Source organism: Neocloeon triangulifer, unplaced genomic scaffold, assembly GCF_031216515.1.
Source record: "Neocloeon triangulifer isolate White Clay Creek 2 clone unplaced genomic scaffold, ASM3121651v1 ptg000011l, whole genome shotgun sequence".
NCBI lineage: Eukaryota > Metazoa > Arthropoda > Insecta > Ephemeroptera > Baetidae > Neocloeon > Neocloeon triangulifer.
In genome coordinates this window covers 641,430-667,466 of record NW_026775553.1, presented here as the reverse complement: position 1 = coordinate 667,466, position 26,037 = coordinate 641,430, and the positions used below count along the sequence as shown (strand labels likewise).

Here is a 26,037-nt window from a genome sequence, read left to right as displayed (position 1 = left end):
AGCAGATGAAATCGCACTTCATAAATCTCACAAGATTTGAAACGCCAAGAAATTCGCTGGACTTTTTTTCATTTTTTCTAATTTTTATTTCTTTCACACCTTAAATTTTTGGCCTTCTTCAACAGAATAGATTGTTTATAACTCAAGTTTTAATCTTAAATATAAATTTAATTATTTATCTATTAATTTAATTTAAATCGTGCTTTACAAATTTTGAAATTATTAAAAAAAAATAAAAGAAATTAAGCACCTGATTTCTCTCTTAATCAATATTTTTTGCAGCTCTCACATGAAAGGGACCTGGTTAGTGTTCCAAATTAATTACCAATTGATTGAAATCATATTTGAACAAGTTTATAATAACGAGCCAGTGCAAATGTGCCAAGTAATCGTTGGCAAAAACAAAAGCATGTTGGGCGTATTTTGCAATCTTATTTAATTATCGACGCGTTTTGTAATTAATTGGAAATGAATCAGCAGCACGTTTTTTTTCTTCGATGATAACTCGGAATCCTGCGAGCAATAATTCTTGCCTGCGCGTCGTATATTTTTTCTGCCCGCTTAAACAAAAGGCGAGCAAAAGGGTGAGTTTGAATTATGAGACAAACACACACGCAGGCAGGCAGGGGGTGCATGCATAAAAGAAGGGGTTGCGCCGGCCAAGAAAAGTAACGGGGCTACCAAAAGCGCACCCTTTAGATTTTATGACCCGGAAATTGTGACAAAAGGACTTCTAGCGTCACTGAAATATGGCCACGGCTGCCCGCAAATGCGCTGCAATGAAATGATTTCCCAAAATTATTGCGCTTTTAATTTATTTAATTTTCAGCTTTGTGCTCGCAGAAGCGATGAGCAAATATTCAAACCATTCTAGAAGCAAATCTACTTCACATTTTATGTTATGGTTCATAAATTTTTGTAAATTTTATGAAAATGTCAATAATGAGATTTCAAGCTCTGCGACAAATATTCAAAAGTATTCAATTGCAATTTCAAGTAAATTATTTCAATTTAGAAACAGTATAAAATTTAATAATCCTCCTTTTTGCAGAAAAAAACCACTGCAAAGATCATTAAATCCTCATTGAAAAAAAGTCACTGTTCATAACAAGAGACTCGTGCCTGTTTCAAAGCTTTTTTTATATTTCAAAGGCCACGCTTTTTTCCGTCGAATGCAAAAAATGAGTCGTTTGCCAAAGCTGTAAACTTTTTTGTTTGCACAGAGTTTTCTTTAGTCGGTGGCAACAAAAAACTGTTAATTTTTGAACTCGTCGAGGAGATTTGATGGAAAAATAGTGACCGGTCACCGAGCGCGTGGTAAACGAGTGATGCGTTTTGGACCTTCGCACACACGCGGCCTGCACATCCTAAATCAACCCGCGCGCGACCTCTGACTGACCACTTTCGACAAAGGTTATCTCGCCTGCGCTCAAGTATGTGTGTCAAAGTTCCCTTTCAGAATAACCCGGTGTTTTAAAATGAGCCAGATCAGTTTGTCGCAGATCGCGAATTTGTCAACATGGATTTTGCCCATCTTTTTCACGCCAGCAACACATGAGACTCAAATCTCTAGAGGATTATTTCAAGGTGGGAACATTGATTTTCAAATTAATTCTCATTTCAGAGTAAATAAAATTAATTTTACTCACCAAGTCTCACTTGGAAAATGCTCAAACATCATATAATTTTCCAAACAAAATATTCACAGATGTCCAAAAAACTTTAAATTCTTTTTAAATCTCATCTTGATCAATTGGAAGTCTTTAATTAAATGAACCTGAGGCAATTCAAGGAGTTTTGATGAAAATGAAAGGAAATTCTATTCAAATTTTTACTTTTTATGCAAGTGGAGTGAAAACAAAACGTTTTCCATTGAATCGAGGTGTCCTTTTCATGCGATTCATTCGACTGGCTTAGGCGTTTTGATTTGGTCCGAGCAGAGCAAAATGTATAACAAGGAGTGATGCAGCGGGAAAAGAAATTTCACAATGGATGCGCGCGGTGAATGAAATTATACAGACCCAGCCACGCATGAGCAGGAGACGTGGTGGGGGAGAGCGAGTTTTGCTGGCGCTGCTGTTGCTTTCCCAGTGACGTAACTGGGGAAGGAAAACCCATGCCGCTCCCAGCTGCTCCCATCTAAATGCATTGTTTTGCACTCTTTGCCGCGTTTTCCGGTCAAATATTGTCGATTCAAGGCGGTTTTGAACATAATCTGCAGGTGTCAGACTAGTTCGGAACCTAGGGAAGCTTTGGCAACGAAGAAAAAGCATCTCAAATCAGCTGGAAGCACGAAAAGCCACGAAAATTCGGCCAATATCTCCGTGACGGCGAAGTTGCGGCTCAAAAAAGCAGCGGAAAACTCGGATTTTTTACGTTTTGTGAGTCGATATGTGCTTCAGTGCCGGGATGTCAACAAATTAAGTCGTTTCTGATCATATTTGTGCATGTCCGATTGTTTTTTGTGAGAGAAAAGCGGAAACGAGTTTAGCAACCGGACAAGTTGTCCCACGGAATTAACCAATATCTCGCTCTGATTCAATGTTTTAGAATTTTGGCGACTGAAAAGTTTATATTTATAGAATAATTAAAGCATGAGGAAAATCGCTGTGTTATTTATTTTTTAATCCGAGCAGCCGTTGTCTCGCTATGAGCATAATTACGCGGCGGCCACTGCTTTGTTGCTTCGCTCGGCTCTCTCTCGCTCGAGTCGCCCGACTGCTGCACTCGCGGGTGGAGAGCGGCGCGCTCGATTAATTAGACGTTTGCGCGAATTTTTTATTTTATTAGTAAGCGTTGAGATAAATCGTTCAAATTTTCAGCATTGGTAGCAAACTAACTGAATTAATTTTTTATTTTTTATTCTTAAAAAAATATTTATCTGGAACAAAGTTATTAATGTTTCCGCGAGAATTTTGTTCTTTTAATTTTTAAATTAGACAAAAAATTTTAAAAGTACAAACCCTAACAGAAAATTGTAGCTAATTAAATTCTCTACAATTTACTTTGCATTCGTTTTGTTGTCAAAATTTTTTTAATTTACCAACGGGATGACCAAAGTCAAAACATTACTTTTTCTCATTGAAATAAATTTTTTAGATTTTTTCTGAGATAGCCAATCGATTGGAAATTTAATTTTGATCTAAGAACTAAAATTTCATCACAATATGTTGAGCCGTTTAGAAATAAGAGCGTCTGAACTAAAACCTGCTAATCAGCCTCGACGGCAGTTTTAGGGAGCATCAGTTAGTACTTTGTGATTTCTAAACGGCTCAACATATTGTGATGAAATTTTAGTTCTTAAATCAAAATTAAATTTCCAATCGATTGGCTATCTCAGAAAAAATCTAAAAAATTTATTTCAATGAGAAAAAGTAATGTTTTGACTTTGGTCATCCCGTTGGTAAATTAAAAAAATTTTGACAACAAAACGAATGCAAAGTAAATTGTAGAGAATTTAATTAGCTACAATTTTCTGTTAGGGTTTGTACTTTTAAAATTTTTTGTCTAATTTAAAAATTAAAAGAACAAAATTCTCGCGGAAACATTAATAACTTTGTTCCAGATAAATATTTTTTTAAGAATAAAAAATAAAAAATTAATTCAGTTAGTTTGCTACCAATGCTGAAAATTTGAACGATTTATCTCAACGCTTACTAATAAAATAAAAAATTCGCGCAAACGTCTAATTAATCGAGCGCGCCGCTCTCCACCCGCGAGTGCAGCAGTCGGGCGACTCGAGCGAGAGAGAGCCGAGCGAAGCAACAAAGCAGTGGCCGCCGCGTAATTATGCTCATAGCGAGACAACGGCTGCTCGGATTAAAAAATAAATAACACAGCGATTTTCCTCATGCTTTAATTATTCTATAAATATAAACTTTTCAATCGCCAAAATTCTAAAACATTGAATCAGAGCGAGATATTGGTTAATTCCGTGGGACAACTTGTCCGGTTGCTAAACTCGTTTCCGCTTTTCTCTCACAAAAAACAATCGGACATGCACAAATATGATCAGAAACGACTTAATTTGTTGACATCCCGGCACTGAAGCACATATCGACTCACAAAACGTAAAAAATCCGAGTTTTCCGCTGCTTTTTTGAGCCGCAACTTCGCCGTCACGGAGATATTGGCCGAATTTTCGTGGCTTTTCGTGCTTCCAGCTGATTTGAGATGCTTTTTCTTCGTTGCCAAAGCTTCCCTAGGTTCCGAACTAGTCTGACACCTGCAGATTATGTTCAAAACCGCCTTGAATCGACAATATTTGACCGGAAAACGCGGCAAAGAGTGCAAAACAATGCATTTAGATGGGAGCAGCTGGGAGCGGCATGGGTTTTCCTTCCCCAGTTACGTCACTCGTGAAGCTTCGCGGCAGTGCCGCGCAAAGTCGCTCTGCGCGCCTACCACGAGGCCTTTGTGGCTGGGGCTGAAATTATAGAGAAATAGACGTGTCGGGCAACAAAAACACGCAGCATTCGGTCGGTTCGTAACGAGATAAGTTTTTTGGCGCGACCGCACCGGCCGCGCCGCCGCTTTTCTTATTCTTTTGTGTTCTTAAGCTTTAATTTAGCCTCGGCCGCTTAATTCATTCATTCACCTCAGCGCAGAGTGTGTTTGTTGTGTTGCTGAGTGTGTTGGCCGACAAAAAAGTAAACAATGGCAAGGTTGACAAAACACGGCGTTAGACTGAGAGCAAATTATTGGCTTCAACAGAAAGAAATAATGCACTTTGCAGGCCACACTCTCAAGTCATGCGTGACGCAACCGGCAAAAAGCAAACCCATTCATTCCTCATTTTCTCTGTGCATAAAAAAACTCGGGCGCTGCGGTTCAGACTTGTATAATTTTATTGAAATGATTGCTGCACGTACGTATGTGAAAATGTCAAATTGCAACTGTGTGTTGTGCGGTTTCCGAGTCCATCCATAACTCAATTTTTCGTTATTGCGCATATTTTTCTCACACACGCCGTGTTTATTGATTGCGAGATATTAAATTACTCCTTCTTCCTCTTGTGGACTTTGCCTCAAAAGCGTGATCGATAAAAAATTCGCCAGGGATTTCCAAAAGTCTCTGTATCAGTCTGATTAAGAAAGATGTTGAATTTTGGGAGGTGTTTTTTTTTTAATTTTTATATTTAAATATCTTAAACTTAACTCGAGCGTGCGCATTTCCATGATTTATAATGTCACCTTTTTAGAAATTCTGTGAAGCGAAATTGGTTTCTTAATCGGAACTTTGATAACAATTTTAAATTCTAAGAAATACCTTGAGACGATTTCTATGCCATTATTTGATCAAATCGCTTTGTTTTTATTTAATCGAAATTCTAGATATCATTTTTTATCTTCATGATTTTGTGAAAAGTGTTGGCGGACCCGGGCGGACCGATAAAATAACCTCTACCTCTATTTTCATCTGTGAAATCTGTTATTATTTCATATTGCTTTGAGAATAGATTTTGCCAAAAGTTACTTTACTGCTTTTGTATGAATTTTCTAACTTTTACAAGAGCATGAATTAAGCTGTCACCAAAACAGAAAGGCTACTGAATTATATAATTTAATAAAGCAAACACTAATTGCAAATTTAGATATCAAGTCAAAATTAACACTAAATTTTAATATATCAGAAAAACATTTACAATTTAAAAATATGTTTGTATTTTAATGAAGAAAACATTTCATGATTCAACATTATTATGTTTTCATGTTGAACATGACGAATAGCACGTCGTTTTGGTGTCTGTTTTTCCACTCTGTTCATTTTGCACCCAGACGGAAAAACATGCGTTTTTTCTATTCCAACACGTGCGTCCTTGATGCTCAGTTGGAAATTTTTGCGCACTGGAGGCAAAATTATTTCTGAATTATCCATGGACGTGGTGAAAAACGGATGTTTTGCCGCTTCCTCCGGCTTCCACCGACCCTGCATGAACCGCCGTTTCAGGACAAATTTAGCCCTTTCGTCATCTGCGTTGCATTCGAAGGACGACGATAGTTTTTCTCTTTCAATGATGAACCAGCGGTTATTTTTAGAGTAGCGAAGGTTGCTGATTTTCTGAGTGGGTTTTTTCCACATTTATCGCACGTGTACAATTTCCAGTCCGTTTTTCTGCTGTGAAAATAGCTTGGAAAAGTGGAAACTTGATGAATGATGGACGAGCTATTCTTTGTGGAAAAGTTTTTCCCTAAAAAAGGTAGATAAATTAATAGAACAGTTTTTAGTTTACTTTGTTACTCCATATTTCACAAGTTGGAAATTATTAAAAACCGACCTGGCTAATTTTTGTTGTTCTTTAGTCAGAAAGATTGCAAAATTTCAACTTACTAAAAGACGATGCAAGAAACCATCAATCGGTTTTTTTACTAAAAACTTCAGCTTTTGGTCACTGGTGGCGCTGAGATCGCTGATATTGTCACGGCGCTGTGCGATCGCAGCGCCAACAATGACCAAAAGATGAAGTTTTTGTGTGAAAAAGCCGATTAATGTTTTCTTGCAACTTGTGAAACAACAATTCGGAATTTTGATCTTTAAGACTGAAGAACAAATATAAATTGCCGACGTCGGTCTTCAATAATTAGTTGAATATTGAACTTTTTTTTTAAATATTTTCTTACATAATTATTCCGATACAAGGATGTAGAAAGAAGAAAATATTTTGGCTATTTTTTTCGAAATGAGACGAATTGGTATTCCGTTGCACACCCTCTCACGTGGGCAAGATAGCCAAATAAGAGAGAAAAAAAGAAGGAAATCTAGCTTGGCCTCATCAGCAGGCCGTCAAAATCAAGTTTGCTCTGTTGGCAAACTGGAAAGTCACTTCAGAAGCAGCGCCGTCATGAAAATTTATACAAAACCTTTTGATTTTGGCCGACAAGAAATGTTTGAGACTCAAGCTTGTCACGTCTGCTATCAACAATGCTTTTATGAGAGAGAGAGTCTGTAAAAGGAGCACCACCGACTGCTTTTTGTGAACGCGAGCGCACGTTTGTCGATATGGTCAGCCAGCGACTCTTTTATCCTCCACTGAAAAGCAAATTGGCCCCGCACACACAAAAATATTTGTTTATTTACTCTCATTCCGAACAAGCATCCCCTTAGAAAACCCTCATTGATCCTAAACTCAAATATCAACTGATTTTTTTCGTTTGTCCCAAAAACTCTTGTGACAACAGCAATCTTCATTTTTTCGCAACTGTATCTGATAGCAATTCACGTGCAGGAAATTTAAGTCGGTACAACAGTGGTGATTTAAATTTCTTTTTTTCCCAATAATCGCCAAAAATTAGCTCCTATTTGAAGTAAAAACTTGATTTTATTATGCCATTTAGGACTTTTTTCAGGAAATGAAGCTAAAAAAAATATAATAATTATCAAATTTGATCAGATTACACTTCAATAGAAGACATTTTTTTGCCAAGGAAACAAAATTTGTGATAAAATTATTTCTGATAATATGTGAATTTCTTCTCTTAAATGCTGAAACCATTTTTCGTACAAATGAATTTTTGATCAACAACGGCGACCCTTATTTCTTAGTCGAGAAAGAAAGAGAGAAACAGGGGCCAAAGAAAGGATTAAGACGTGGCGCAGTAAAGCAATATTATTTCATATTGCGCCATAAAAAGCGTGACTAGCGAGGGGGATGCTGCGCTCGCTGCTTTTATTGTCGTAACAACCCTCGTCACTTGTGGACCAATAACGGGACACTTTTATGGTTTTATTTGAAAATCTCGTCGACTTCTCGAGAAAAACAGCGTTTCGCCCTCGGACAAGTTGGAACAATGCAAACGGTAAAGCGCGCACGTGGAGCGGTGAAATATATTTTTTTATTTTGACCTTCGGAAGGAAATTCAACTCGGTTGCGTGCGCTCGAAATTTGGCACGTGCGGCCAACTTTCCGCCAAATTTCACAGGAAAAGTATGAATTCGAATGAACATTGAATCGCCGGCAGCGCCGAGATCAATCTTAGAAATTAAAAATTAATATATTCCGGAGACGGGAGCCGGAGGGGCGCGTCTAGAGTCAGGAAAACTAGTCTTTGCTGTAATTTAATGAGGCGCGGGGTGCAGGTTGGCAAGAATGGAAGCTCGCGTGACGCCCGAGATCGCTGCACGCAAAAGCACCGAGCAAGAGTAAATTACGGTCCAATATCAATTTAATCACCGCCTTGCCGCCAACAAAACTGCCATGAAATAATCAGCGATTAGCTCTTGCAATTGAAGTTGGCGCGAATGTTAAGTGCGCTTAAAAATTGATTATAAGTTGCAGAGCTTTAATTGTTACTCTGCATTGCGGTGCAGGCAGCCCATAATTTATTCGGACAAGAAGAAGTTTTTTAAATCTTTTCCCATTTTAAGAAATTAATAAGAATAATAATTACATTAAATTTCTTTTTTCAAAATTAATGTTATTGAAATTTAGAACATTATTAAATTTTATTGCAAATAATCAAATTTAACTTTGAAATAAGAGCTTTTTTCTAGCATAAATCAACCTTTTGGCCCTAAATTTTAGGTAAATCATTAAATTTTTTAATTTTTCTTTTATATTGGAAAAGGTTTTTAAGATGAACATTGAAATTTAGGTGAATGATCCATCTTTATAAGGTGTCACGTTCGATGACAAATGGGCCTTATCGCGTCTCTCTCTCGGCTCGCGCGAAACTTGCGGCCGAATTTAAGGCAGAGGTTCGCGAGACTATTCTAATCCCCTGCTCGGACCTGTTTTTGAGCTCTCGCATTTTATTTTTTTTTTATTTTTTGCACTCGCACGCCAAGTGCGAAAAAAATCGAGTGGGTAGCGCGAGGAGATATTTGTGGGCAGGTATGAAGCAGCCAACTTGCCAAATACCCAGGCCGGGGTAAACAGGAATTAATTATTTTGAACGCGCGCCGACCGAAATAAAAAAAGCCCACAACGAACCCTTTCTTTGAGAATAACAAATGATCGGACTGATTTTGATGGAAATAAATACACATTTGGGACACGTGGACCCCTGGGGCCCAATAAAAAGCGCGTCGCATTTCACATTCTGTATCGCTGAATGGTTTGTCACATCCGGAGTTGAGATTTTCTATCACGCGACGGACGCAAGGCTCGATCCGAGTTGCACTTTGGCTGCTGCGGTCTGGCTCGCTGTGCAGAATATTTGCTTTTTTCCGTCTCTGTGCTTCTGTTCTTATGCATCTGTTGGACTCGATTGCTGGTGTCAATTTCTGGCCGACCATGCTGGATTCCGACGAATCGAGTTGCGAAGCGCAAGACCTCAGCGTCTCCGCAAACAAAATCGCTCTTCGAATTTTGGCTGAAAGGGGCGAACGCGAATTATTACATAAGGTACTTTTTGAAGTTTTGAATTTCCAGGGAATTATTTAGGGAAATAAATCGGAACTTTATTTTTTCATTCATTGGTTTGATTAGTTTCGAAATCAAATCTAAAAGGGTTATTTAGTTGCAAAGTGTCTCCTTGAAATTATCTTGACCCAAAGAGATTAAAAACTATCATATCAAATCTATCAAGAGTGGAAAATAATTTAAAACAATCAAACATTGTTTTTCCTTAAAATAGATGATAAAAAATGAGAAGAAAAGGAGTTTTGAAGGAAAGGATTGCTTGATTTTGATCTGTATTAAGTTTGGAAAAGTACCACATGACAATAATTTATATAGGACTTGGTCTCCTCACCTTTTTTTACTTAATCTTCTTATTCATTCCATCCTTATTTGAATACTGCACTCAATTTTTTCCATCAGTTGCATTTTGAAAGATAATTATTTTAAACTTGGCACAATGTTTAAAAATTTAGGTACGGAGATAATAAAATGATATCTGCGCGGAAGAGCTTTTCCATTCATATTTGAATCTGGATTTGAATCAAATGCGAAATCACAGACGGAAGCAAAATTGGGACACGTCGTGCATTTATTTTCATTCACGAATGCATTTTTTAAGCGCGTCACTCCGCCAGGGCCGCACGTGCCACCGAAAATTTTATTTATTGATCTGTCAGTTGAGATATTTTTTGAAAACACCGAAATTTTGCGTTACGGTCAAAATGCACAAAAACACCAGCATTAAAGTCTCGCAGCAAAATAATTATTTTTCTTTTAAATAAATTTGTCATTTTATTGTTTCAGGTAAGACGATCTTTGGATAATTTTGGCAACTTCTAAACGGTAGGAACGAATTTTGGGTGGAATCGAGTAATTTTCTTTGAATCTTTTAAACCGGTTTCGTCGCTACAAATCAAATTTTAATCTACACCTTTCATCAGATCATAATTGGCAGTCTTGAGAGTGCTTTTTCTTCTCTTTTGGTCCAGTTCAATTTATATATTTTAATGGACGCGCGGACTCGGCCGGCGGATAATTTTATAGACTAATGGAGGCAATGAGGCGAAAATTGATTTCTTAATTAGCACCTGCGAGGGCCTAATTTATTCATATTTCGCTCTAGTGTGTCGATAATAGTCGCGGCACCTGCCGCCTTTTGCCACAATAAAAGTGGAACTTCTTTGCACTCGCACGAATTAGCGGAAAAATTTGCAAGTTTAATCAAGCGCAAGATGTGAAAACGCACGCATGTGCTAATAACTCGATTTGACTAAAAATTATCTTCAAATCAATTCAACGGCGAAAATTCCAGAATAGTTAATGACAAATAAATTAATAATAATAATAAACTAAAGTCAACAAAAGAGTTTTCAACTTTTCTGCAAAATTGAAAATGATGATCAATTTATTTATTTAGTTGTTTCAAAATTAACATATAAAAATCCTACTTATTTTTACTCTCTGAATTCTCCAATTTTCAATAGATTATAATAAAATCTATACTCAAATTGACTGAAAAAGTCTCAATTTATTAATAATAATAATAATACTGATAATAATTTATAAACCCATGAAAAAGGATAATTTTCAATTGTTTTAACGTTATTTCAAAATCGATTTAGAATTTTTAAATCTGCAGCTTCTTCAAAAATATTAAAAATCTTTAATCTGATGCAAAATAACACGGATATCTTGGATTTTTTGTCACGTTGCCTATTTTCAAGGGTCACAAAACTTCACGTTTTGACCTTTTCCCAGGGTCAATGACCTTTGACTTAGTAACTTGAGTTAGGAAAATATTCCTTGGTTCACAAGCTTGAATCTCGCGCCGAGAAAGCTTAAAAATCTTTACTCAAATTAATTTGACAGCAGTTTTCGTAAACCCTTTTTATCTCCGGCCGCCACAATTAAATTCGCAAATATTTACTTTCAAATTTTTAAACAGAAAAATCAATTAATTTAATTCCAAGAGGTGCATTATTTTCTGAAAGAAATGAAGAATAATAATTAAATTCCTCTTCAATATTACCTTTAATGTGACTTTCTTCAAAAATTTACTGTAAATAAAAATAATCATTATTTGCTTTCATGAGGTGGTTTCATCCTCTTAAAATTCTCGATCAACTCCACATTTGCAAAATAGTGATTAGTCATCTGGTTGGACAGTGTCAAATTAACAAATCACGATTTAATTGAGTGGATGCGTGTGTGGATCGCGCAGGAGCCTTTCAAAATGCGTTGCCTCATATTCATGCTTTCACTGTTCGCACTCTTTGAGATAAATTTGAAAGTGAGCTCTCGTATGCGGTATGGACAGCTAGAAAATAAATTGCCGCGCGGCCGAGATTGACATCTTCTGAGGTCACTTGGAAGGCGCGCGGGGCACCTGCGCTGATGCTGATTGATTAAAGGAGTAGCCAAGTGAGCGGCGGCCCGCGCGAGTGTGCAATGAAATTGGCCGAGGTGAAATTAGCGCTGAGTATAATTAAATACGCATTAAGGTCGCTAACCCAACATTCGATTCGCGCGCGGTACATGCAAATTTTTAATTTCCGTGACACTGATTGAAAGGCCGCGCGCCAAGATTACTTCCTCGCTCACTCTTCAGACCCTGCAGGTCCACATGCTTGACCTGAAAAATGCCCTGAATTTATTTTTAGCCTCGGAACTATTTCATTTGTCGCAGCAAAAGGCTTAAATTAGCCGCCGCACCAGTTGCAAGTTTCCTCATTTAATTTAGTTGATCCTAAATTTTTACGAGACAAAGTAAGTGGCGTTTATTTTTAACTTTGTGCGAACAGGTTCAGCACCTTAGGAGGAAAAAAGTTTTTCGTTTAAACAAGCAGGTCAGATGGAGAATCACTTTATTGAAATTAAATATAAAAAGAGTAATAAAACCTGAGTGGTTGATTTGCATCTTTACCACTTTCTAGTCAGCTCATTAAGTAATTTATTGTCAACCATGCGAAAAAACCCTTTTCTTACTAATCAGTTTTTGCAAAGTTTTCTAAATTGGTTTTGAAAATTTTACTCAGAGCTCTAATCATGTTGTTTTGTGTGAAATCTAAATTGTTTTTCACTTTTTATTTAAAAAAGCAAAATTTTTTTATAATTGTGACTCTTAAAACTTCACCACTGGCTTGACATTTCCGAGTCGAAGAGAAAATTAGCGTCTCACCACTTTAGTTGTCCTTTAATCCAATTTTTGGCGCGATCAAAAGACGCGTTGCGATAATCCTGTCGTCAAAGTGCGCCTATTAAGACGCGACACAATCGGCAAACCAGACCACACGCACCGACCGACCTTTGAACAGAAAATAAACCGAATTTGTTTTACAATATTAAACTTTTAAATATTGTTCGAATGGAAATGAACAAAATTCGCGAGTGAGCGACTCTGGACCGAGGGAAATCGCACCTGTTATGTTCGGGCTTTGGCGAGAAGCCAAGTCGCGCCGCCGCTTTCTGCCGCGGCAATAATCTCTTGATATATTGTTATAACACATTAACCGTTAATGTGTGTGCGCGTATTTTATGAGAACGGCCGCAGAGACGGCGATCGAGTAGAAATTTCTTGAAAACACCAACTCAAGAAGTTTGCATTATTCATTGCAAACTAAAAGTTGGCATTTTACTCCGATAATCAAATTTATTTTATTTAAATCGTCAAATTTTTAAGAAGCTGGGAAAAAGAAGTTCAGTTTTATTATTTTTTTAAAGCATATTAAAACAATGACAATAATTCATAATTTTAATTATATATTTTGTTGTTATTGTTTGTGTGCGTTTCTTGTTCTAATTAGTGCAATAGAGTGTAAAAAAATGAGTTTCAGGATTTAACTTTTAAGGAATTTGTATGAATGGCTTTTACCGATAAACTTCGCTTTAAATTATGGAAAAAACATGAACATTAAGAAATTAATTTTAAAGGCCTATAATAATTTATCTTTTAGTGTCTATAAAAATTAAAAACTAATTAGAACTTGGAAAATTAAGGAAAACAGAAAGTTATCAATTTATTTTAGTTTCAGATTCAGACTCTAAAAATAGAGGATATTTTTTGAGAATGAAAAGAGAGTCGGCTCGAGCGAGTTGAACCGAAGTTCCTGCTTGTTTCGGTTGTCTTGCCGAATTCTCACAAAATCTGTCGTCGTGCATCGTTAGTTGCGTCGCTATTTCTCACCCACGGACCCCTGCAAACGCAGACATCCCCCGGATCCTGAGACGTCTCTTTCGCTCTTTCTCTATTTGTATTTCCATTTTCTCGAGAGAAGATGTGACCGGCGGCGGCGGGGGTGATGGATGTTGCTACAGATTACGCGTGCAACACACCACTTATTTATCTAAACTCGCTCCTTTAGCTGCTGCGACGAGACTGAAAGAGAACATCAATTTGTTACACTGAATTCTCACACGAAAAGGAAGCAAGGACGCGTCGCGACGAAAAGTTAATTCCTCACCATTTGGAAAATTAATTAATCAATCCATTAGTCATGACTTCTTCAGAATTGAAAGGAAAATATATTTAAATAAAATGATTGAATGGAAAAGTAATTTTTGTACTTGTGAAATCATGATGGCTTCAAATAACATTGTAAAGTTACTTTTAGGACGTTTGCTGAAGAAAACTGCTTTGGAAGGGCCCTTGACGCAAAATGTTTATTCTCTTCTCCGTCTCGGTCAGTCCGAGCTCCTCGATCAAATTCGCGTCCTTTTTTTCAATTACTGTACGCAATAGATTTTTTTTCCCCGAGTCTTGATGACTCGACGCAATTTCGCGCGGCCGCAGAGAGCAAACCGACAATTATTACGTAATAATAGAAGGCCTTTTTATTACATCGCGCGTACGTACATATTTTCAATCCATACGAACGTCAAGATCTCGTATCCTTCGCCGGCAATTTACACTGACACTATTATAATGCAAGTGAACATACGTGGCAGTGAAATATAAAATATATAATTTGTTGCGCTCCGAACGCAACTCGGGGGCTACAATTATTAAATTTGAAAATTTCAGTGGAAATTGACAGTCTCAGCCACAACAGTTTCCTCTTTCATTTCAACTTTTCATGCAAGCTCGGATGGAAATTTAAAATTTAATTATACAAGTACAAAAAATTATTTAAAGTTAAAAATTAAATTAAAAATAAAGATCTTGATTCCTTTGGGAGCAATTGAAAGATAAGATTGAAATAATTTAAATTTCTGAAATTTGATGAAATCGCGTTTTGTGTACAACACGGCACTATCAAGAGATGCAAAGCCGATAATCACTGTTGTAACGCCCGCCGTGCAAAAAACGAGCTTGTTACTCTGCAATAATTACTCTTCATTACGCTCTAAATGAAGTGCTAAAATTGCGCAAAAATCCTTTGATCAAACTTTTGATGATGTCAACAAAAAATGATTCAATGCCGCGTTACTTTTTCACAGCAGAAACTGTAATGTTGCGAATGTAAATATGGCTCTGTCATTGGATAATGGATTACGCGGCAGAGATGGAAAAATAAATAATGCATCGCTTAAGGAAGAATATAGTTGGGAAGTGTTCTCTGCAGCATCCTCGCCTCTCTCGACCGAACCAAAATAAACACAGAGCGAGCGAGCGAAACGAGCACAGCCGCGCGTAAACATTTTCGCGCATTTGCCGAAATATTTATTGAAGAGGCGACACTTGAGCCCGAAACCTGCATGGCTGGTGTGTGGGCGCTTTTCCGTCTCTCCTGGAAAATGTTTAACAGGAAATACAATTTTAATCATCAAACTATAGGAATTTTCACAATAAAATCAATTTAATGATTAAAAAATGTCGAGAAAAAATATGAAATTGAACAATAATTTGTTAAGTGAATTTTTCCCATAATTTTGAGCTTTTATGGATATTTTGATCCTGCAATAATTACAAATTTGTCAATCGGCTGATCTTTGAACTAAAAACCTGTGCTAATTACTGACAACTGACGTGTTATTTTTTGCACAAATCGCGCGCCTAGTTTGTTTGCTCGTCTCCGCATCATTTGCTGCAATTAAATGACCGAATCAAAGTTATTTCAAATCATCAAACCGTGTTTACCCTAGCTTTGATTGGCGATTTGTGTGACGAAGAAGACCTTTTTTGTGGCAAAAATGATCGTTAATGAGCAAACACGCGGGCTAATGCACGTCGTGCAAATTGAATGGAATGGATGCACGTTTGTTGGCGTGTGTGGCGCGCTCTCGGACGCTAATCGGCCCATTCACCTGCTCTTTTGCCTTTGAGCGCAAACATTCGAGTGCTTGTTTCATTTTGCCATACTTTTCATGCAAACACGTCACAGTCCAAACAGCGGCAAAAGCAAAATCGATGCCCGAAATTATACTTAACATGCAAGTGCAACATTAGTTTTCAATCGATTTACTCATTCAACGTGAAATAAAAGCTTAAAGTAATTAACCAGTAGCAAAAAGTATTTCAATTTTATTTTATTTAAATATAGATTTTTAAAGACTAGATCAATTTTCACTTCTGCAATGTTAATTGAAATAATTTTCTCCCACCAAAATTAGATGTAAGTTCTTCTAATTAAAACGTAAAAAATTTAAAGAGTTAATAGATCCTTTTTTCCATGACATTGTAAATAATTGAACAAAAAACAATGAATTCCCAAATGATCTCGTTAATAAGCCAAAATTGATGGGAAAAAAACTAGTTTTCCTACATAATTCTAACGATTACTATGCAAATGAACGACCCTTTTATAGCTCGTCGCGTATTATTTACATACTTGCGTTTAATATTGAACTAATGTTTCCATTAATTAGCGTGTGTGTGCGACGGTTATTATTTTTAACAATATGCTAATTGGCCGATCGGTTGGCTTGTAATTACGGCAGCTGATTGCCAGCGACTTTTTGCCAACCAGTTCATTTAAATAGACGCACAGCACCTCTAAAAAACAGTTTCGCAATTGTCAGAAGAAGCAGCAATAAAATTGTTTTTTATAATTCACGTGTAATCGTTTATGTTTGGATTTAGCAGCTTGAGAGGCTAAACAGCGCGCTGCGTGCCAAATGAAGCGTCGGTCGCAAAAGTGTCCCTCGGTACAAGCAATTGGGAGGAAACAGACGTCCATTGTTGACCAAGCAAACAATAAAAATGATTTACACGCGACAGAGTTGAGAAGAGACGCCGAAAGAGCTCTTTTTTTATTTCTTTCGGTCGCTGCAGCCGTGAAAGTGTTTGTTGTTTTTTCTTCACTCTGTTGGCGCGGCTGCGTGATGATGACAAATGGAAAATGATAATGATGGACGGCGCATGAGATCATTAATTAGAGGCGCGCAATTGCAATTTAGCGAGGTGACTTGGCGAGGACGATTGAAGGAATTAAATGAAAGGTCTCATCGAGTAGGAAATGAGAAACAGACACCTTCAGTTTATTTTTTCGATATCAAATTAAAATTAATTTTAATTTCAATTATTGCAACAAAAAAACGAAAATTTGTTTTCTTATTTTGTCGTTCTTGTTCAACTCTGTGAAGATGTAATATGTATTTTTGTAAGTATAAAATTAATCTCAATTTATTTCTTCCTTATAAATGTAAAATTTAAGAAAAATTGTGCAGATTAATTGAGATGCAAGACACGCATGTACTTGCGAGTTGCAAACTTTTGGCCAAGTGATAATCAAAGTATTTTGACTTAATGGAAGCCTTTGTGGCGCACCACGTCAGAATCAGCCATCTCGGAAGCTAATTTAAGCTCTTGCCCTTTGTACCGAAACTTGGACGAGAACTTTGGAAACTCTGTGCCGAGAGACGGAAGAACGTCTTTGAAGGATCAAATTGATGTTGGCCGAGGCAGATTGAGAGAGAGAGCAAGTCCGTGCTAAGCCCAATTTGAAGCTTGAGCGTTTAGGGAGACGAACGCGTAGTTTCAATTTTCTTCAATGACTTACAATTTACAATTATTCATTTTAGATCAAAGTTTTTTTGTTACAGACAAAATTTTGTTTTCTCCACACATTGTTTACATTTTAATTTATAAAAAAAAATTAATTGTTAAAGAAATTAAATGATTAAGAGATTGTTTTTTATATTTATATCTCTACTCCTTTCAAACTTACATGATTGGAAACATTGTATATTATTTAAATTTAAAATTTCTTTGTACATTTTCAATTCAATAGCAATCTAGAACTTTCCTAAATATATCTATCGGCGTCAATATCAGTAGTGGTATTGTGGGGACTGAGTCCCCTTTTTAATTGCTTTGACCTTGACCCCAGCTTGACCTTGACCACCCTGACCTACCCCACCCTGACCCTGACCTACCCCACCCTGACCCTGACCTACCCCACTATGATCTTGACCTACCATGCCCTGACCTTGATAATTGACCTTGATTGCATAATGATTCACGCATCAAATTTATTATTTCGCAATAACTAATTACCCCCGCCACTTTACTGGCATTGCAAAATTGAAATTAACCCATTTCATGCAATCACCAGTGTCGTGACGTAACTTTCCCTTTGAGAGAGTCAAATGCTGACCTAATTTCGAAAGATGATCATCAAATTTTAGTTTCGCAATAACTTATTACCCCCGCCACTTTAGTGGCATTGCACAATTGAAATTAACCCATATCATGCAGTCACCAGTGACGTCACATCGTGACGTAACTTTCCCTCCGGCGACAGAGTCGGCGACAGAGTCGACTCCTTCCTGACCTACTTTCGAAATGTGCTCATCAATTTTCTCCGTGAGAGATGGAGCCAAACCGTCCTATAATAAAAATTGAATTAGCTCGTGCGCAGTGAAAGAGAGAACGGTCAGCAGCACACGTGGCCCGCCGCTGCCGCCCGAGCGAGAGCGAAAGAGCGTCAGCTCTTTCGATCATAAGGTCTTGGTTGATTTAAGGTATAAAAGGATTGTTTTAAACCCGTTTGGAGTCAGTTCACAGATAGCAATGCCTTTTAAATTCAGAGTTCCTTTTGGATTAATGATCTGCGGCCCCTCCCAATCGGGAAAATCGCAGATTGTTTTGAATATCTTACGCAATTTAAATGAAATGACAGATAAAAAAATTGACGAAGTTGTTTATTGCTATTCGATTTATCAAAAAGCATTTGACGAATTTAAAAAAGTTAAAAAAATAAAATTTCACAAAGGAATTATTGATAATTTAGAAGAAAGCCCAAATTGTAAAAGACTTATCATAATTGATGATATGCTTGATTTTGCACAGAAAAATGAAATTGTATCACTTTTGTTTACCAAGTATATCCATCATCACAATATGAGTGTAATATTTATTTCGCAAAATCTTTTTGCAAATGGAAGCAATATTAGAACTACAAGTTTAAATTCAACCTATATGATTCTAACGAACAATGTGCGTGACAGGCAACAAATCCGTACCCTGGGGCTGCAAATGATGCCTGATAAATACAAATTCTTTATGAGTGCCTGTAACCGAGCAATGAGCTGTCCTTATGGGTTCATATTAATTGATTATCATCAAAAAACACATCCTTTATGCCGCCTTGTTTCTAATATTTTTGAAGATTGCCCACGTGTTTTTGTTGAAGAGAATATAAATACAGGGGACATGATATCACTTGACACTTACAATGAGCACTTCGCGCATTGAGCACCTCATTGAATTATTGAATTCTGATAATATTAAAGATAAAGTTAGATTTTTCGAACTTGCTTCTCGTAGCGAAATCGACGCCGTCTGTGAAGTTGCTGTTAATTTATTAGCAGGAACCTTTGAAATTGATTCAGGTGAAAAGGAGTGTTTGAGGAAATACCAAAGCTTAATAAGAGATCTAGCATCTAAAGGTTGTTGGGAGAGGAAGAAAAAAACAATAATTAAATACGGTTCTGGATTTTTAACTCATTTTCTTCTTCCTATTGTTACACGTTTGATTGTTGAAGTTTTAAAAAGCCAAATATGAACCAAAGTAAAGACATGTATTTGATTAGTCGGGAACAACTCCAATCACTTCTACCGTCAGACGATAAAAAAATCAAAACTCAATTGGGTAAAATTGCAAAAAGTAAATCAATGTCAAAAAGAGAAAAATTTCAGAATTACAATAATGTTTACCAACGCCATTTGGAGGAAAGTGAAAGAAGAAGAAGACCATTAATTATTACAAAATTTAGCAATGTTGAAAAACCTAGAGAAGCTAATAATGATGATATGTCTGATGATGACTTTCAAAGTACTCATTCTAATGAAAGCCAACAAATTTCAATGGATGATACAAGAACTAATATTTTTGAAATTGTTCCTCAGTCTTATAGGAATAAAGCAATTAATTTGTTTAATGATGTGATTACTCAATCGAATGAAATTAAGTATGATGATAATTATGTATACATAAATGGGAGACAAATAGGGGAAAGTAGTATTGCTGAATTCTTAAAAGAGTATGTTAGCAAAAAATCTATCAAGAACTTGCCTGGTTTTAAAAATTTTGAGCAGGCCATGGAAAAAGAAACCAATAAAGAACATTACAATTCGAGTCAATCTACATTCAGTGATCAAGAAGGTTACGGAGAAGAACTTACACGTACTTTTGAATTTGAACCGCATTACTCAAGCATAAACGATTATAACTGGATTAATTATCGCTATTAAAAATGAATAGGGATTTAACCAGAGCTTATTTTGATCCTCACAGTTCTACGTCTTTTACCTCAGCAAACCAACTGATTAAAAAGTTTAAAGATCATTACAAAATGGAGGATATTAAAAAATGGCTCCACAAGAAAAAATCGTACACAATGTTTTATCCGAGAAATAAAAAATTTAAAACCAATTACATGTTTGTTCCTCAAAAGAATTACTGGCTTTTTGCGGATTTGGCAGACATGAGTAAAATATCTAGGTTTAACCAGGGTACAAAGTTTTTACTTTGTGTGATTGATGGATTTACAAGGATGGGATATGTTGTCCCGATTAAATCGAAAAAACCAGAGGAAGTTATAAGGGCAACCAAGTTAGTGTTTAAAAGAGCAAAATCACCCGGATTGTATTGGTACACAGATGCTGGAGGCGAGTTTACTGCAAAGATTTACCAGAAATTTATGAAAGAAAATGGCGTAAAATTAATATTTGCTAGGAGCGAGAAAAAAAGTTTTTTGGCGGAAAATTTCATTTTGCATTTGAAAAAACGAATCTATCGTTACATGGCTCACGCGGATACTAAAACTTATATTGATATGCTTGATTCCATTGTTAATGCATACAATAATACAGAGCAAAAGGCAACCAAATTTGCACCAATTAAAATCAAATCAAAGGCAGATCAAAAGCAGGTTTTTATCAACCTCTATAAAAACAAGTTAGAAATGAAAAGAAAAGCCCCTAAATTTAAAATTGGTGATTTCGTAAGACTTTCAATTATTAAACAGACATTTGAAAAAGGATACACTCGTAATTTCAGTGATGAGATTTTCCAAGTTGATAAAATTGTATATAAACGATACATTCCCATGTATGAAGTCAAAGACTCTAAAGGAGTGGTAATTGAAGGATTGATGTACCCCAATGAAATGGTTTTAGTCCTTGAAGATTAAAAAATGTCACAATACGTCTATTTGATAAGTAACACGTGCAAAGAAATTTTTCCCGGTAACAAGGCAAACGATTTCACAGCGTGCCTAGCAAGAAGTTTGGATCTGTCAAGTAATTACACTGTTGCAGCAGTTTCCGTTATTTTACCACCCATTGATGAAAAGGAAACGTCTTCAGTTGCCTATATATATTGCGATATCATCGCGCATTCAATAGTTTCAAACCTTGAGTCACAGTTGCTACTTGTGACCGCTCAGTTGAACAAAACTAATTCCACAAGTGAAAGTATTGAGCAACCGATTTATTTACCATTGAACAACTTTTATCTGAGTAGAATAAAAATAAGTATTAAATCACATACTGGGGAATTAATTAAATTTAAAGGCGATTCTGAGACTGTAATTTGTTTGCATCTAAAGAAAAATGTATAAAAATGAGTATTACGTTAGATACTTTCAGCAAGGTGCTGGTTTTACTAACTATTATGCTGGACCAGCGACAAATAACGGTCTTATGTCGAACGTTCCGACGGTATTGTTCCCGATCACTCCGCTATTTGCGCCGAGTGTCAAAATGCTTAAAAGGGAAATGACAAACGACTTTAGCTATATGCAAAACATGCGCGAAAGAAATCCAATGGAAGAAATGGACTATGAGCGAGAATCAATGTATGAGCGAGAGCCAATGCATGAAAGTATAAATATGCGCGCAAGAGATTTTGGGACTAGAGTTCGTAAGCAGTCTAAAGAGGGAAGAGTTGGTAAAATTCGTCCTGAGCGCAGAACTAAGTTTGATATTTTCAATTCAAAATGAGACGTGTCGCAATTCCCGATTATCTTAATTTGTTTGACGATCGGCCTGTCAATAACACCTTGGAGCAGGGATATTATGTTCGGTACAAGAGTTTAGCTCCTGCCACTTTTTCAGGTCCACTTGATTTTTACATTAACGCCCAAACCGATAATTACATCAGTTTAAAAGATAGCTACCTGTCGGTTAAAGTGAAAGTCACAAATAGTGATGGCACAAAACTGGCAGCCTTTCTCGCTGATAGCTCAAATATGGTTTCGCCTGTAAACAATGTACTTTCCAGTTTATTTTCCGATTGTTTGGTTTCTATAAATAATACACAGATATCACAGTATGCCGGGCTATATCCCACTAAAGCCTACATTAGTAATTTTTTAAATTACGATTTCGATTTGAAAGATAGTTCATTAATTACTGAAGGGTATATAGAGGATAATGCTGGAGATCATGATGATTTTATTGGAGCAGCTCTTCTTTTAAGAGATAATTGGATTGCATTGTCGAAGGAGCATACATTTGTGGGTAAAATCCATAGTGAGCTTTTTCAACAAAATAAACCTCTTCCCGTGGGTTGCTCGCTTGCCTTGAAGCTGATTCCCAGCTCAAGTGATTTTGTTTTAATGTCGAAAGTTGCCGGTGTAAAACTTGAAATCCTAGATGCATCATTAATTGTAAAGCATTTAAAAATTGATAGTGAAATTATTTTGTCACACTTGGAAATTTTAAAAACCAAAAATTATAAACTTCCCATAGTAAAAACCACCATTAAACAACAAATTATTCCTGCTCAATCAATGCAAATCAGTATTCCTAATGTATTTTTAAACCACCTTCCAACGAGGCTTTATATTTGTTTTATAGAGCAAGCAAGTTTAAATGGATCTTTCGCAACCTCTCCTCATACATTTAAACACCATTCCTTAATTGACTATAACATATCTGTGAACGGCTTAAGTTATCCTTCACAAAAATTAAATTTTGACTTTGCAAGCAAAGAAACAAATGAACTGTACAGATACGTATTGGCAAACTGTGGTTTGGTTGATAGTAAAACTAATGGCTGGTCTGTTGATAAATTCAATAACGGATTTTTCATACTCTCAGAAATATTTGGAGGTGATAATAACGGAACTAATATTGAGCAAGTCAACACAGGAACATTAACATTAGATTTTAAATTCAAAACTGCACTAGCTAATGCTCTTTCAGTTATTATAATAGGAGAAACACCTCAAACAGTTAATATTACCCATTCGGGTGAAGTTTTTCTAGAAACTTAAAGGTATAAAAGACACCACCACCAGTCCTCAATTTGTCTTTGAACAGTCAACATTGCTTATGGATTTTATAAAGATATTTGAGAGTCTCGTTTATATTATATTAATAATAACTCAAGTTGTCTTGATTGTAATTTCACTTTAAGTGCGATGAATTCTATTGAACTTTCGGAATTAATTTCTTGCATAGGCGGACAAGTATTTCCGAGTGATAAAATAAAATGCGATAAACTCCCATGCTATGTAATTTCGAATACTCAAGATCACACCCAGAGTGGCTTACATTGGATTTCAATATTCATTTCAAAAAATAAACATTGTTATTATTTTGATTCCTTATCCTTGCCTATTGTACAAAATCATTATAAATTTATGCAGCATAATAGTACGAGGCTAACCAAAAACAATGTTAAAATACAATCTAATTATTCAAACTTATGCGGAATATACGCTGCTTTATTTTTATTTTACATGCATTCTGGAGGATCATATGAAAATTTCTTAAGAAAATTCACTCAATCTCCATTTTTCAATGATGAAATGGTTTTAGAGTTTATAAATAACAAATTTGGAAATCTCTTACAAAATAAACATTACAGAGAAATCTGTCATCAAATGAAGTTGTGAATAATTAAAATATAATTTATATAATCATAAAAACAAAAACTGATTATCAATAGACAATACCTTCATCCCTTACTAGCATTTATAAAGTCTGGACTATAGGATGTTTGAACAAAAAGTTATTGCTCTATTGATAATCTAGAAACAAATAAAAATCATTGAAACGCAATAATAAAAAAAAATTTAAATAAGTAAAACAAATATATATTATCTTGAAAAAGGTAAAAAAAAAAAAAAACAATGACCTCATCCACAATACCAGCATTAATAAAGTCTGGACCTATAGGATGTGAACAAAAGGGCATTGTTATATATGGAATCTTAAAACTAATACAAAGCAATATGGTACTCTGACAATAATATTTATAATCAACCTATTTAACCCTCGAAAAAAAAATGAATCAATGAATGTAATACCGTATGATGAAAAAAAAAATTGTACTCTTAATATTAAAGTAAAATATACATGTTTGTAAAATACAAATATCAGCCTAGTCGGTCTCGTGATCTAAAGATCGCGGATTCGATACTTGTCAGAGGCGCCTCAAAGTGCTGCCTATTTGTCAAACGACTCAACTGACTCTAGGCTCGTTAGGTGAGAGGGTTTCGAATTTAATCCCCACCTACCTCCTCTCTCAGGTTTGTGCCGTTTCCTGTGAGGCTTGCCAAATGGTGGGAGGAATGTGAAAGTCCATCGGCACCTGGCAAATTTGTGTATTGGTGTATAATGAAAGATATATCACACAATAAATAACACAAAAATATAAAATATAAACAATGATTTTCATTTATAATAATTAAACCTGAAAATAGGATAACTTACAATAATATTAGCTGAAAGACGTATCCCATATATAGGAGATTGTGGAGGTTTATTTAGATTGATACTTGTTTTAGTGGATTGATTTTCGTTTTCGTGGATTGATCCTCGTTTTCGTGGATTGATTCTCGTTTTCGTGGATTGATCCTCGTTTTCGTGGATTGATCCTCGTTTTCGTGGATTGATCCTCGTTTTCGTGGATTGATCCTCGTTTTCGTGGATTGATCCTCGTTTTCGTGGATTGATCCTCGTTTTCGTGGATTGATCCTCGTTTTCGTGGATTGATTCTCGTTTTGTGCATTGAGTTTTGATGATCAAATGTGATATCAACCTTATGATCGAAAGAGCTGACGCTCTTTCGCTCTCGCTCGGGCGGCAGCGGCGGGCCACGTGTGCTGCTGACCGTTCTCTCTTTCACTGCGCACGAGCTAATTCAATTTTTATTATAGGACGGTTTGGCTCCATCTCTCACGGAGAAAATTGATGAGCACATTTCGAAAGTAGGTCAGGAAGGAGTCGACTCTGTCGCCGACTCTGTCGCCGGAGGGAAAGTTACGTCACGATGTGACGTCACTGGTGACTGCATGATATGGGTTAATTTCAATTGTGCAATGCCACTAAAGTGGCGGGGGTAATTAGTTATTGCGAAACTAAAATTTGATGATCATCTTTCGAAATTAGGTCAGCATTTGACTCTCTCAAAGGGAAAGTTACGTCACGACACTGGTGATTGCATGAAATGGGTTAATTTCAATTTTGCAATGCCAGTAAAGTGGCGGGGGTAATTAGTTATTGCGAAATAATAAATTTGATGCGTGAATCATTATGCAATCAAGGTCAATTATCAAGGTCAGGGCATGGTAGGTCAAGATCATAGTGGGGTAGGTCAGGGTCAGGGTGGGGTAGGTCAGGGTCAGGGTGGGGTAGGTTAGGGGCAGGTCAGGGTTGAGGTGGGGTAGGTCAGGGTCAAGCTGGGTCAAGGTCAAAGCAATTAAAAAGGGGACTCAGTCCCCACAATACCACTACTAATATCAATAAAATATCAAAGCCGAGCAAAAAGTTCAAAAGGAACGCATGCATGAACGACGTATTGAAAGGCTACACGCATTGTTGATTACGCGGTTATGCAAGTGCACAAGATCGCGCAGATGAAACGCGCAAATCAATCTAAACAATCCAAAGTCAATCCGGCGGGACGTCAGCGCGGGAATAATCAGACGTGCAGTCCGACCTTATACGCGCGCGTCCCGTCCGCAGGGAATGTGTTTTGTAACTTTTACATAACTTGATTATTTTGTCCTCCAAAGACCTCGCGTTACCTAAACTTTCAGTTTGTCCAGGGATTATTTTTGTATTTTTGCCTGGTTACGTGTTTATTCCTATTTTTATAGTTCGGAACCAAATTATATATGACATGAGGTGGAAAAATAGCTCAAATTTTATTTTGCTTTTGTTCTCAATTTTGATTGAATTGACAATTGACGGAGAAGATAAGCAAATTAGTTCAAATCATTTAATTTTAAGGTTTTTAAAATGAGACTTTTGATATAAAAAATCCCCAATATTGCTCAAAATAAGCATTGTTTTGTAGAGA

At 36.3% G+C, this 26,037-nt stretch overlaps 1 protein-coding gene across 9 annotated transcripts in view; it reads left to right on the top strand.

The window, feature by feature from the left end:
• LOC132196263 (zinc finger protein rotund-like) overlaps positions 1 to 26,037 on the top strand; it is a 128,716-nt gene that overhangs the window by 35,920 nt on the left and 66,759 nt on the right. The window contains exon 1 of one of the 9 annotated variants that reach the window (XM_059618792.1): positions 1,509 to 1,587. The exons of 7 other annotated variants lie outside the window; for them this stretch is intronic. In XM_059618792.1, the coding sequence (XP_059474775.1) occupies positions 1,555 to 1,587 (33 nt within the window). In that variant the 5' untranslated portion in view covers positions 1,509 to 1,554. Of the gene's footprint in view, positions 1 to 1,508; positions 1,588 to 10,165; positions 10,184 to 26,037 lie in introns of those variants that run through there. One more of the 9 variants, XM_059618797.1, reaches the window with a different exon arrangement.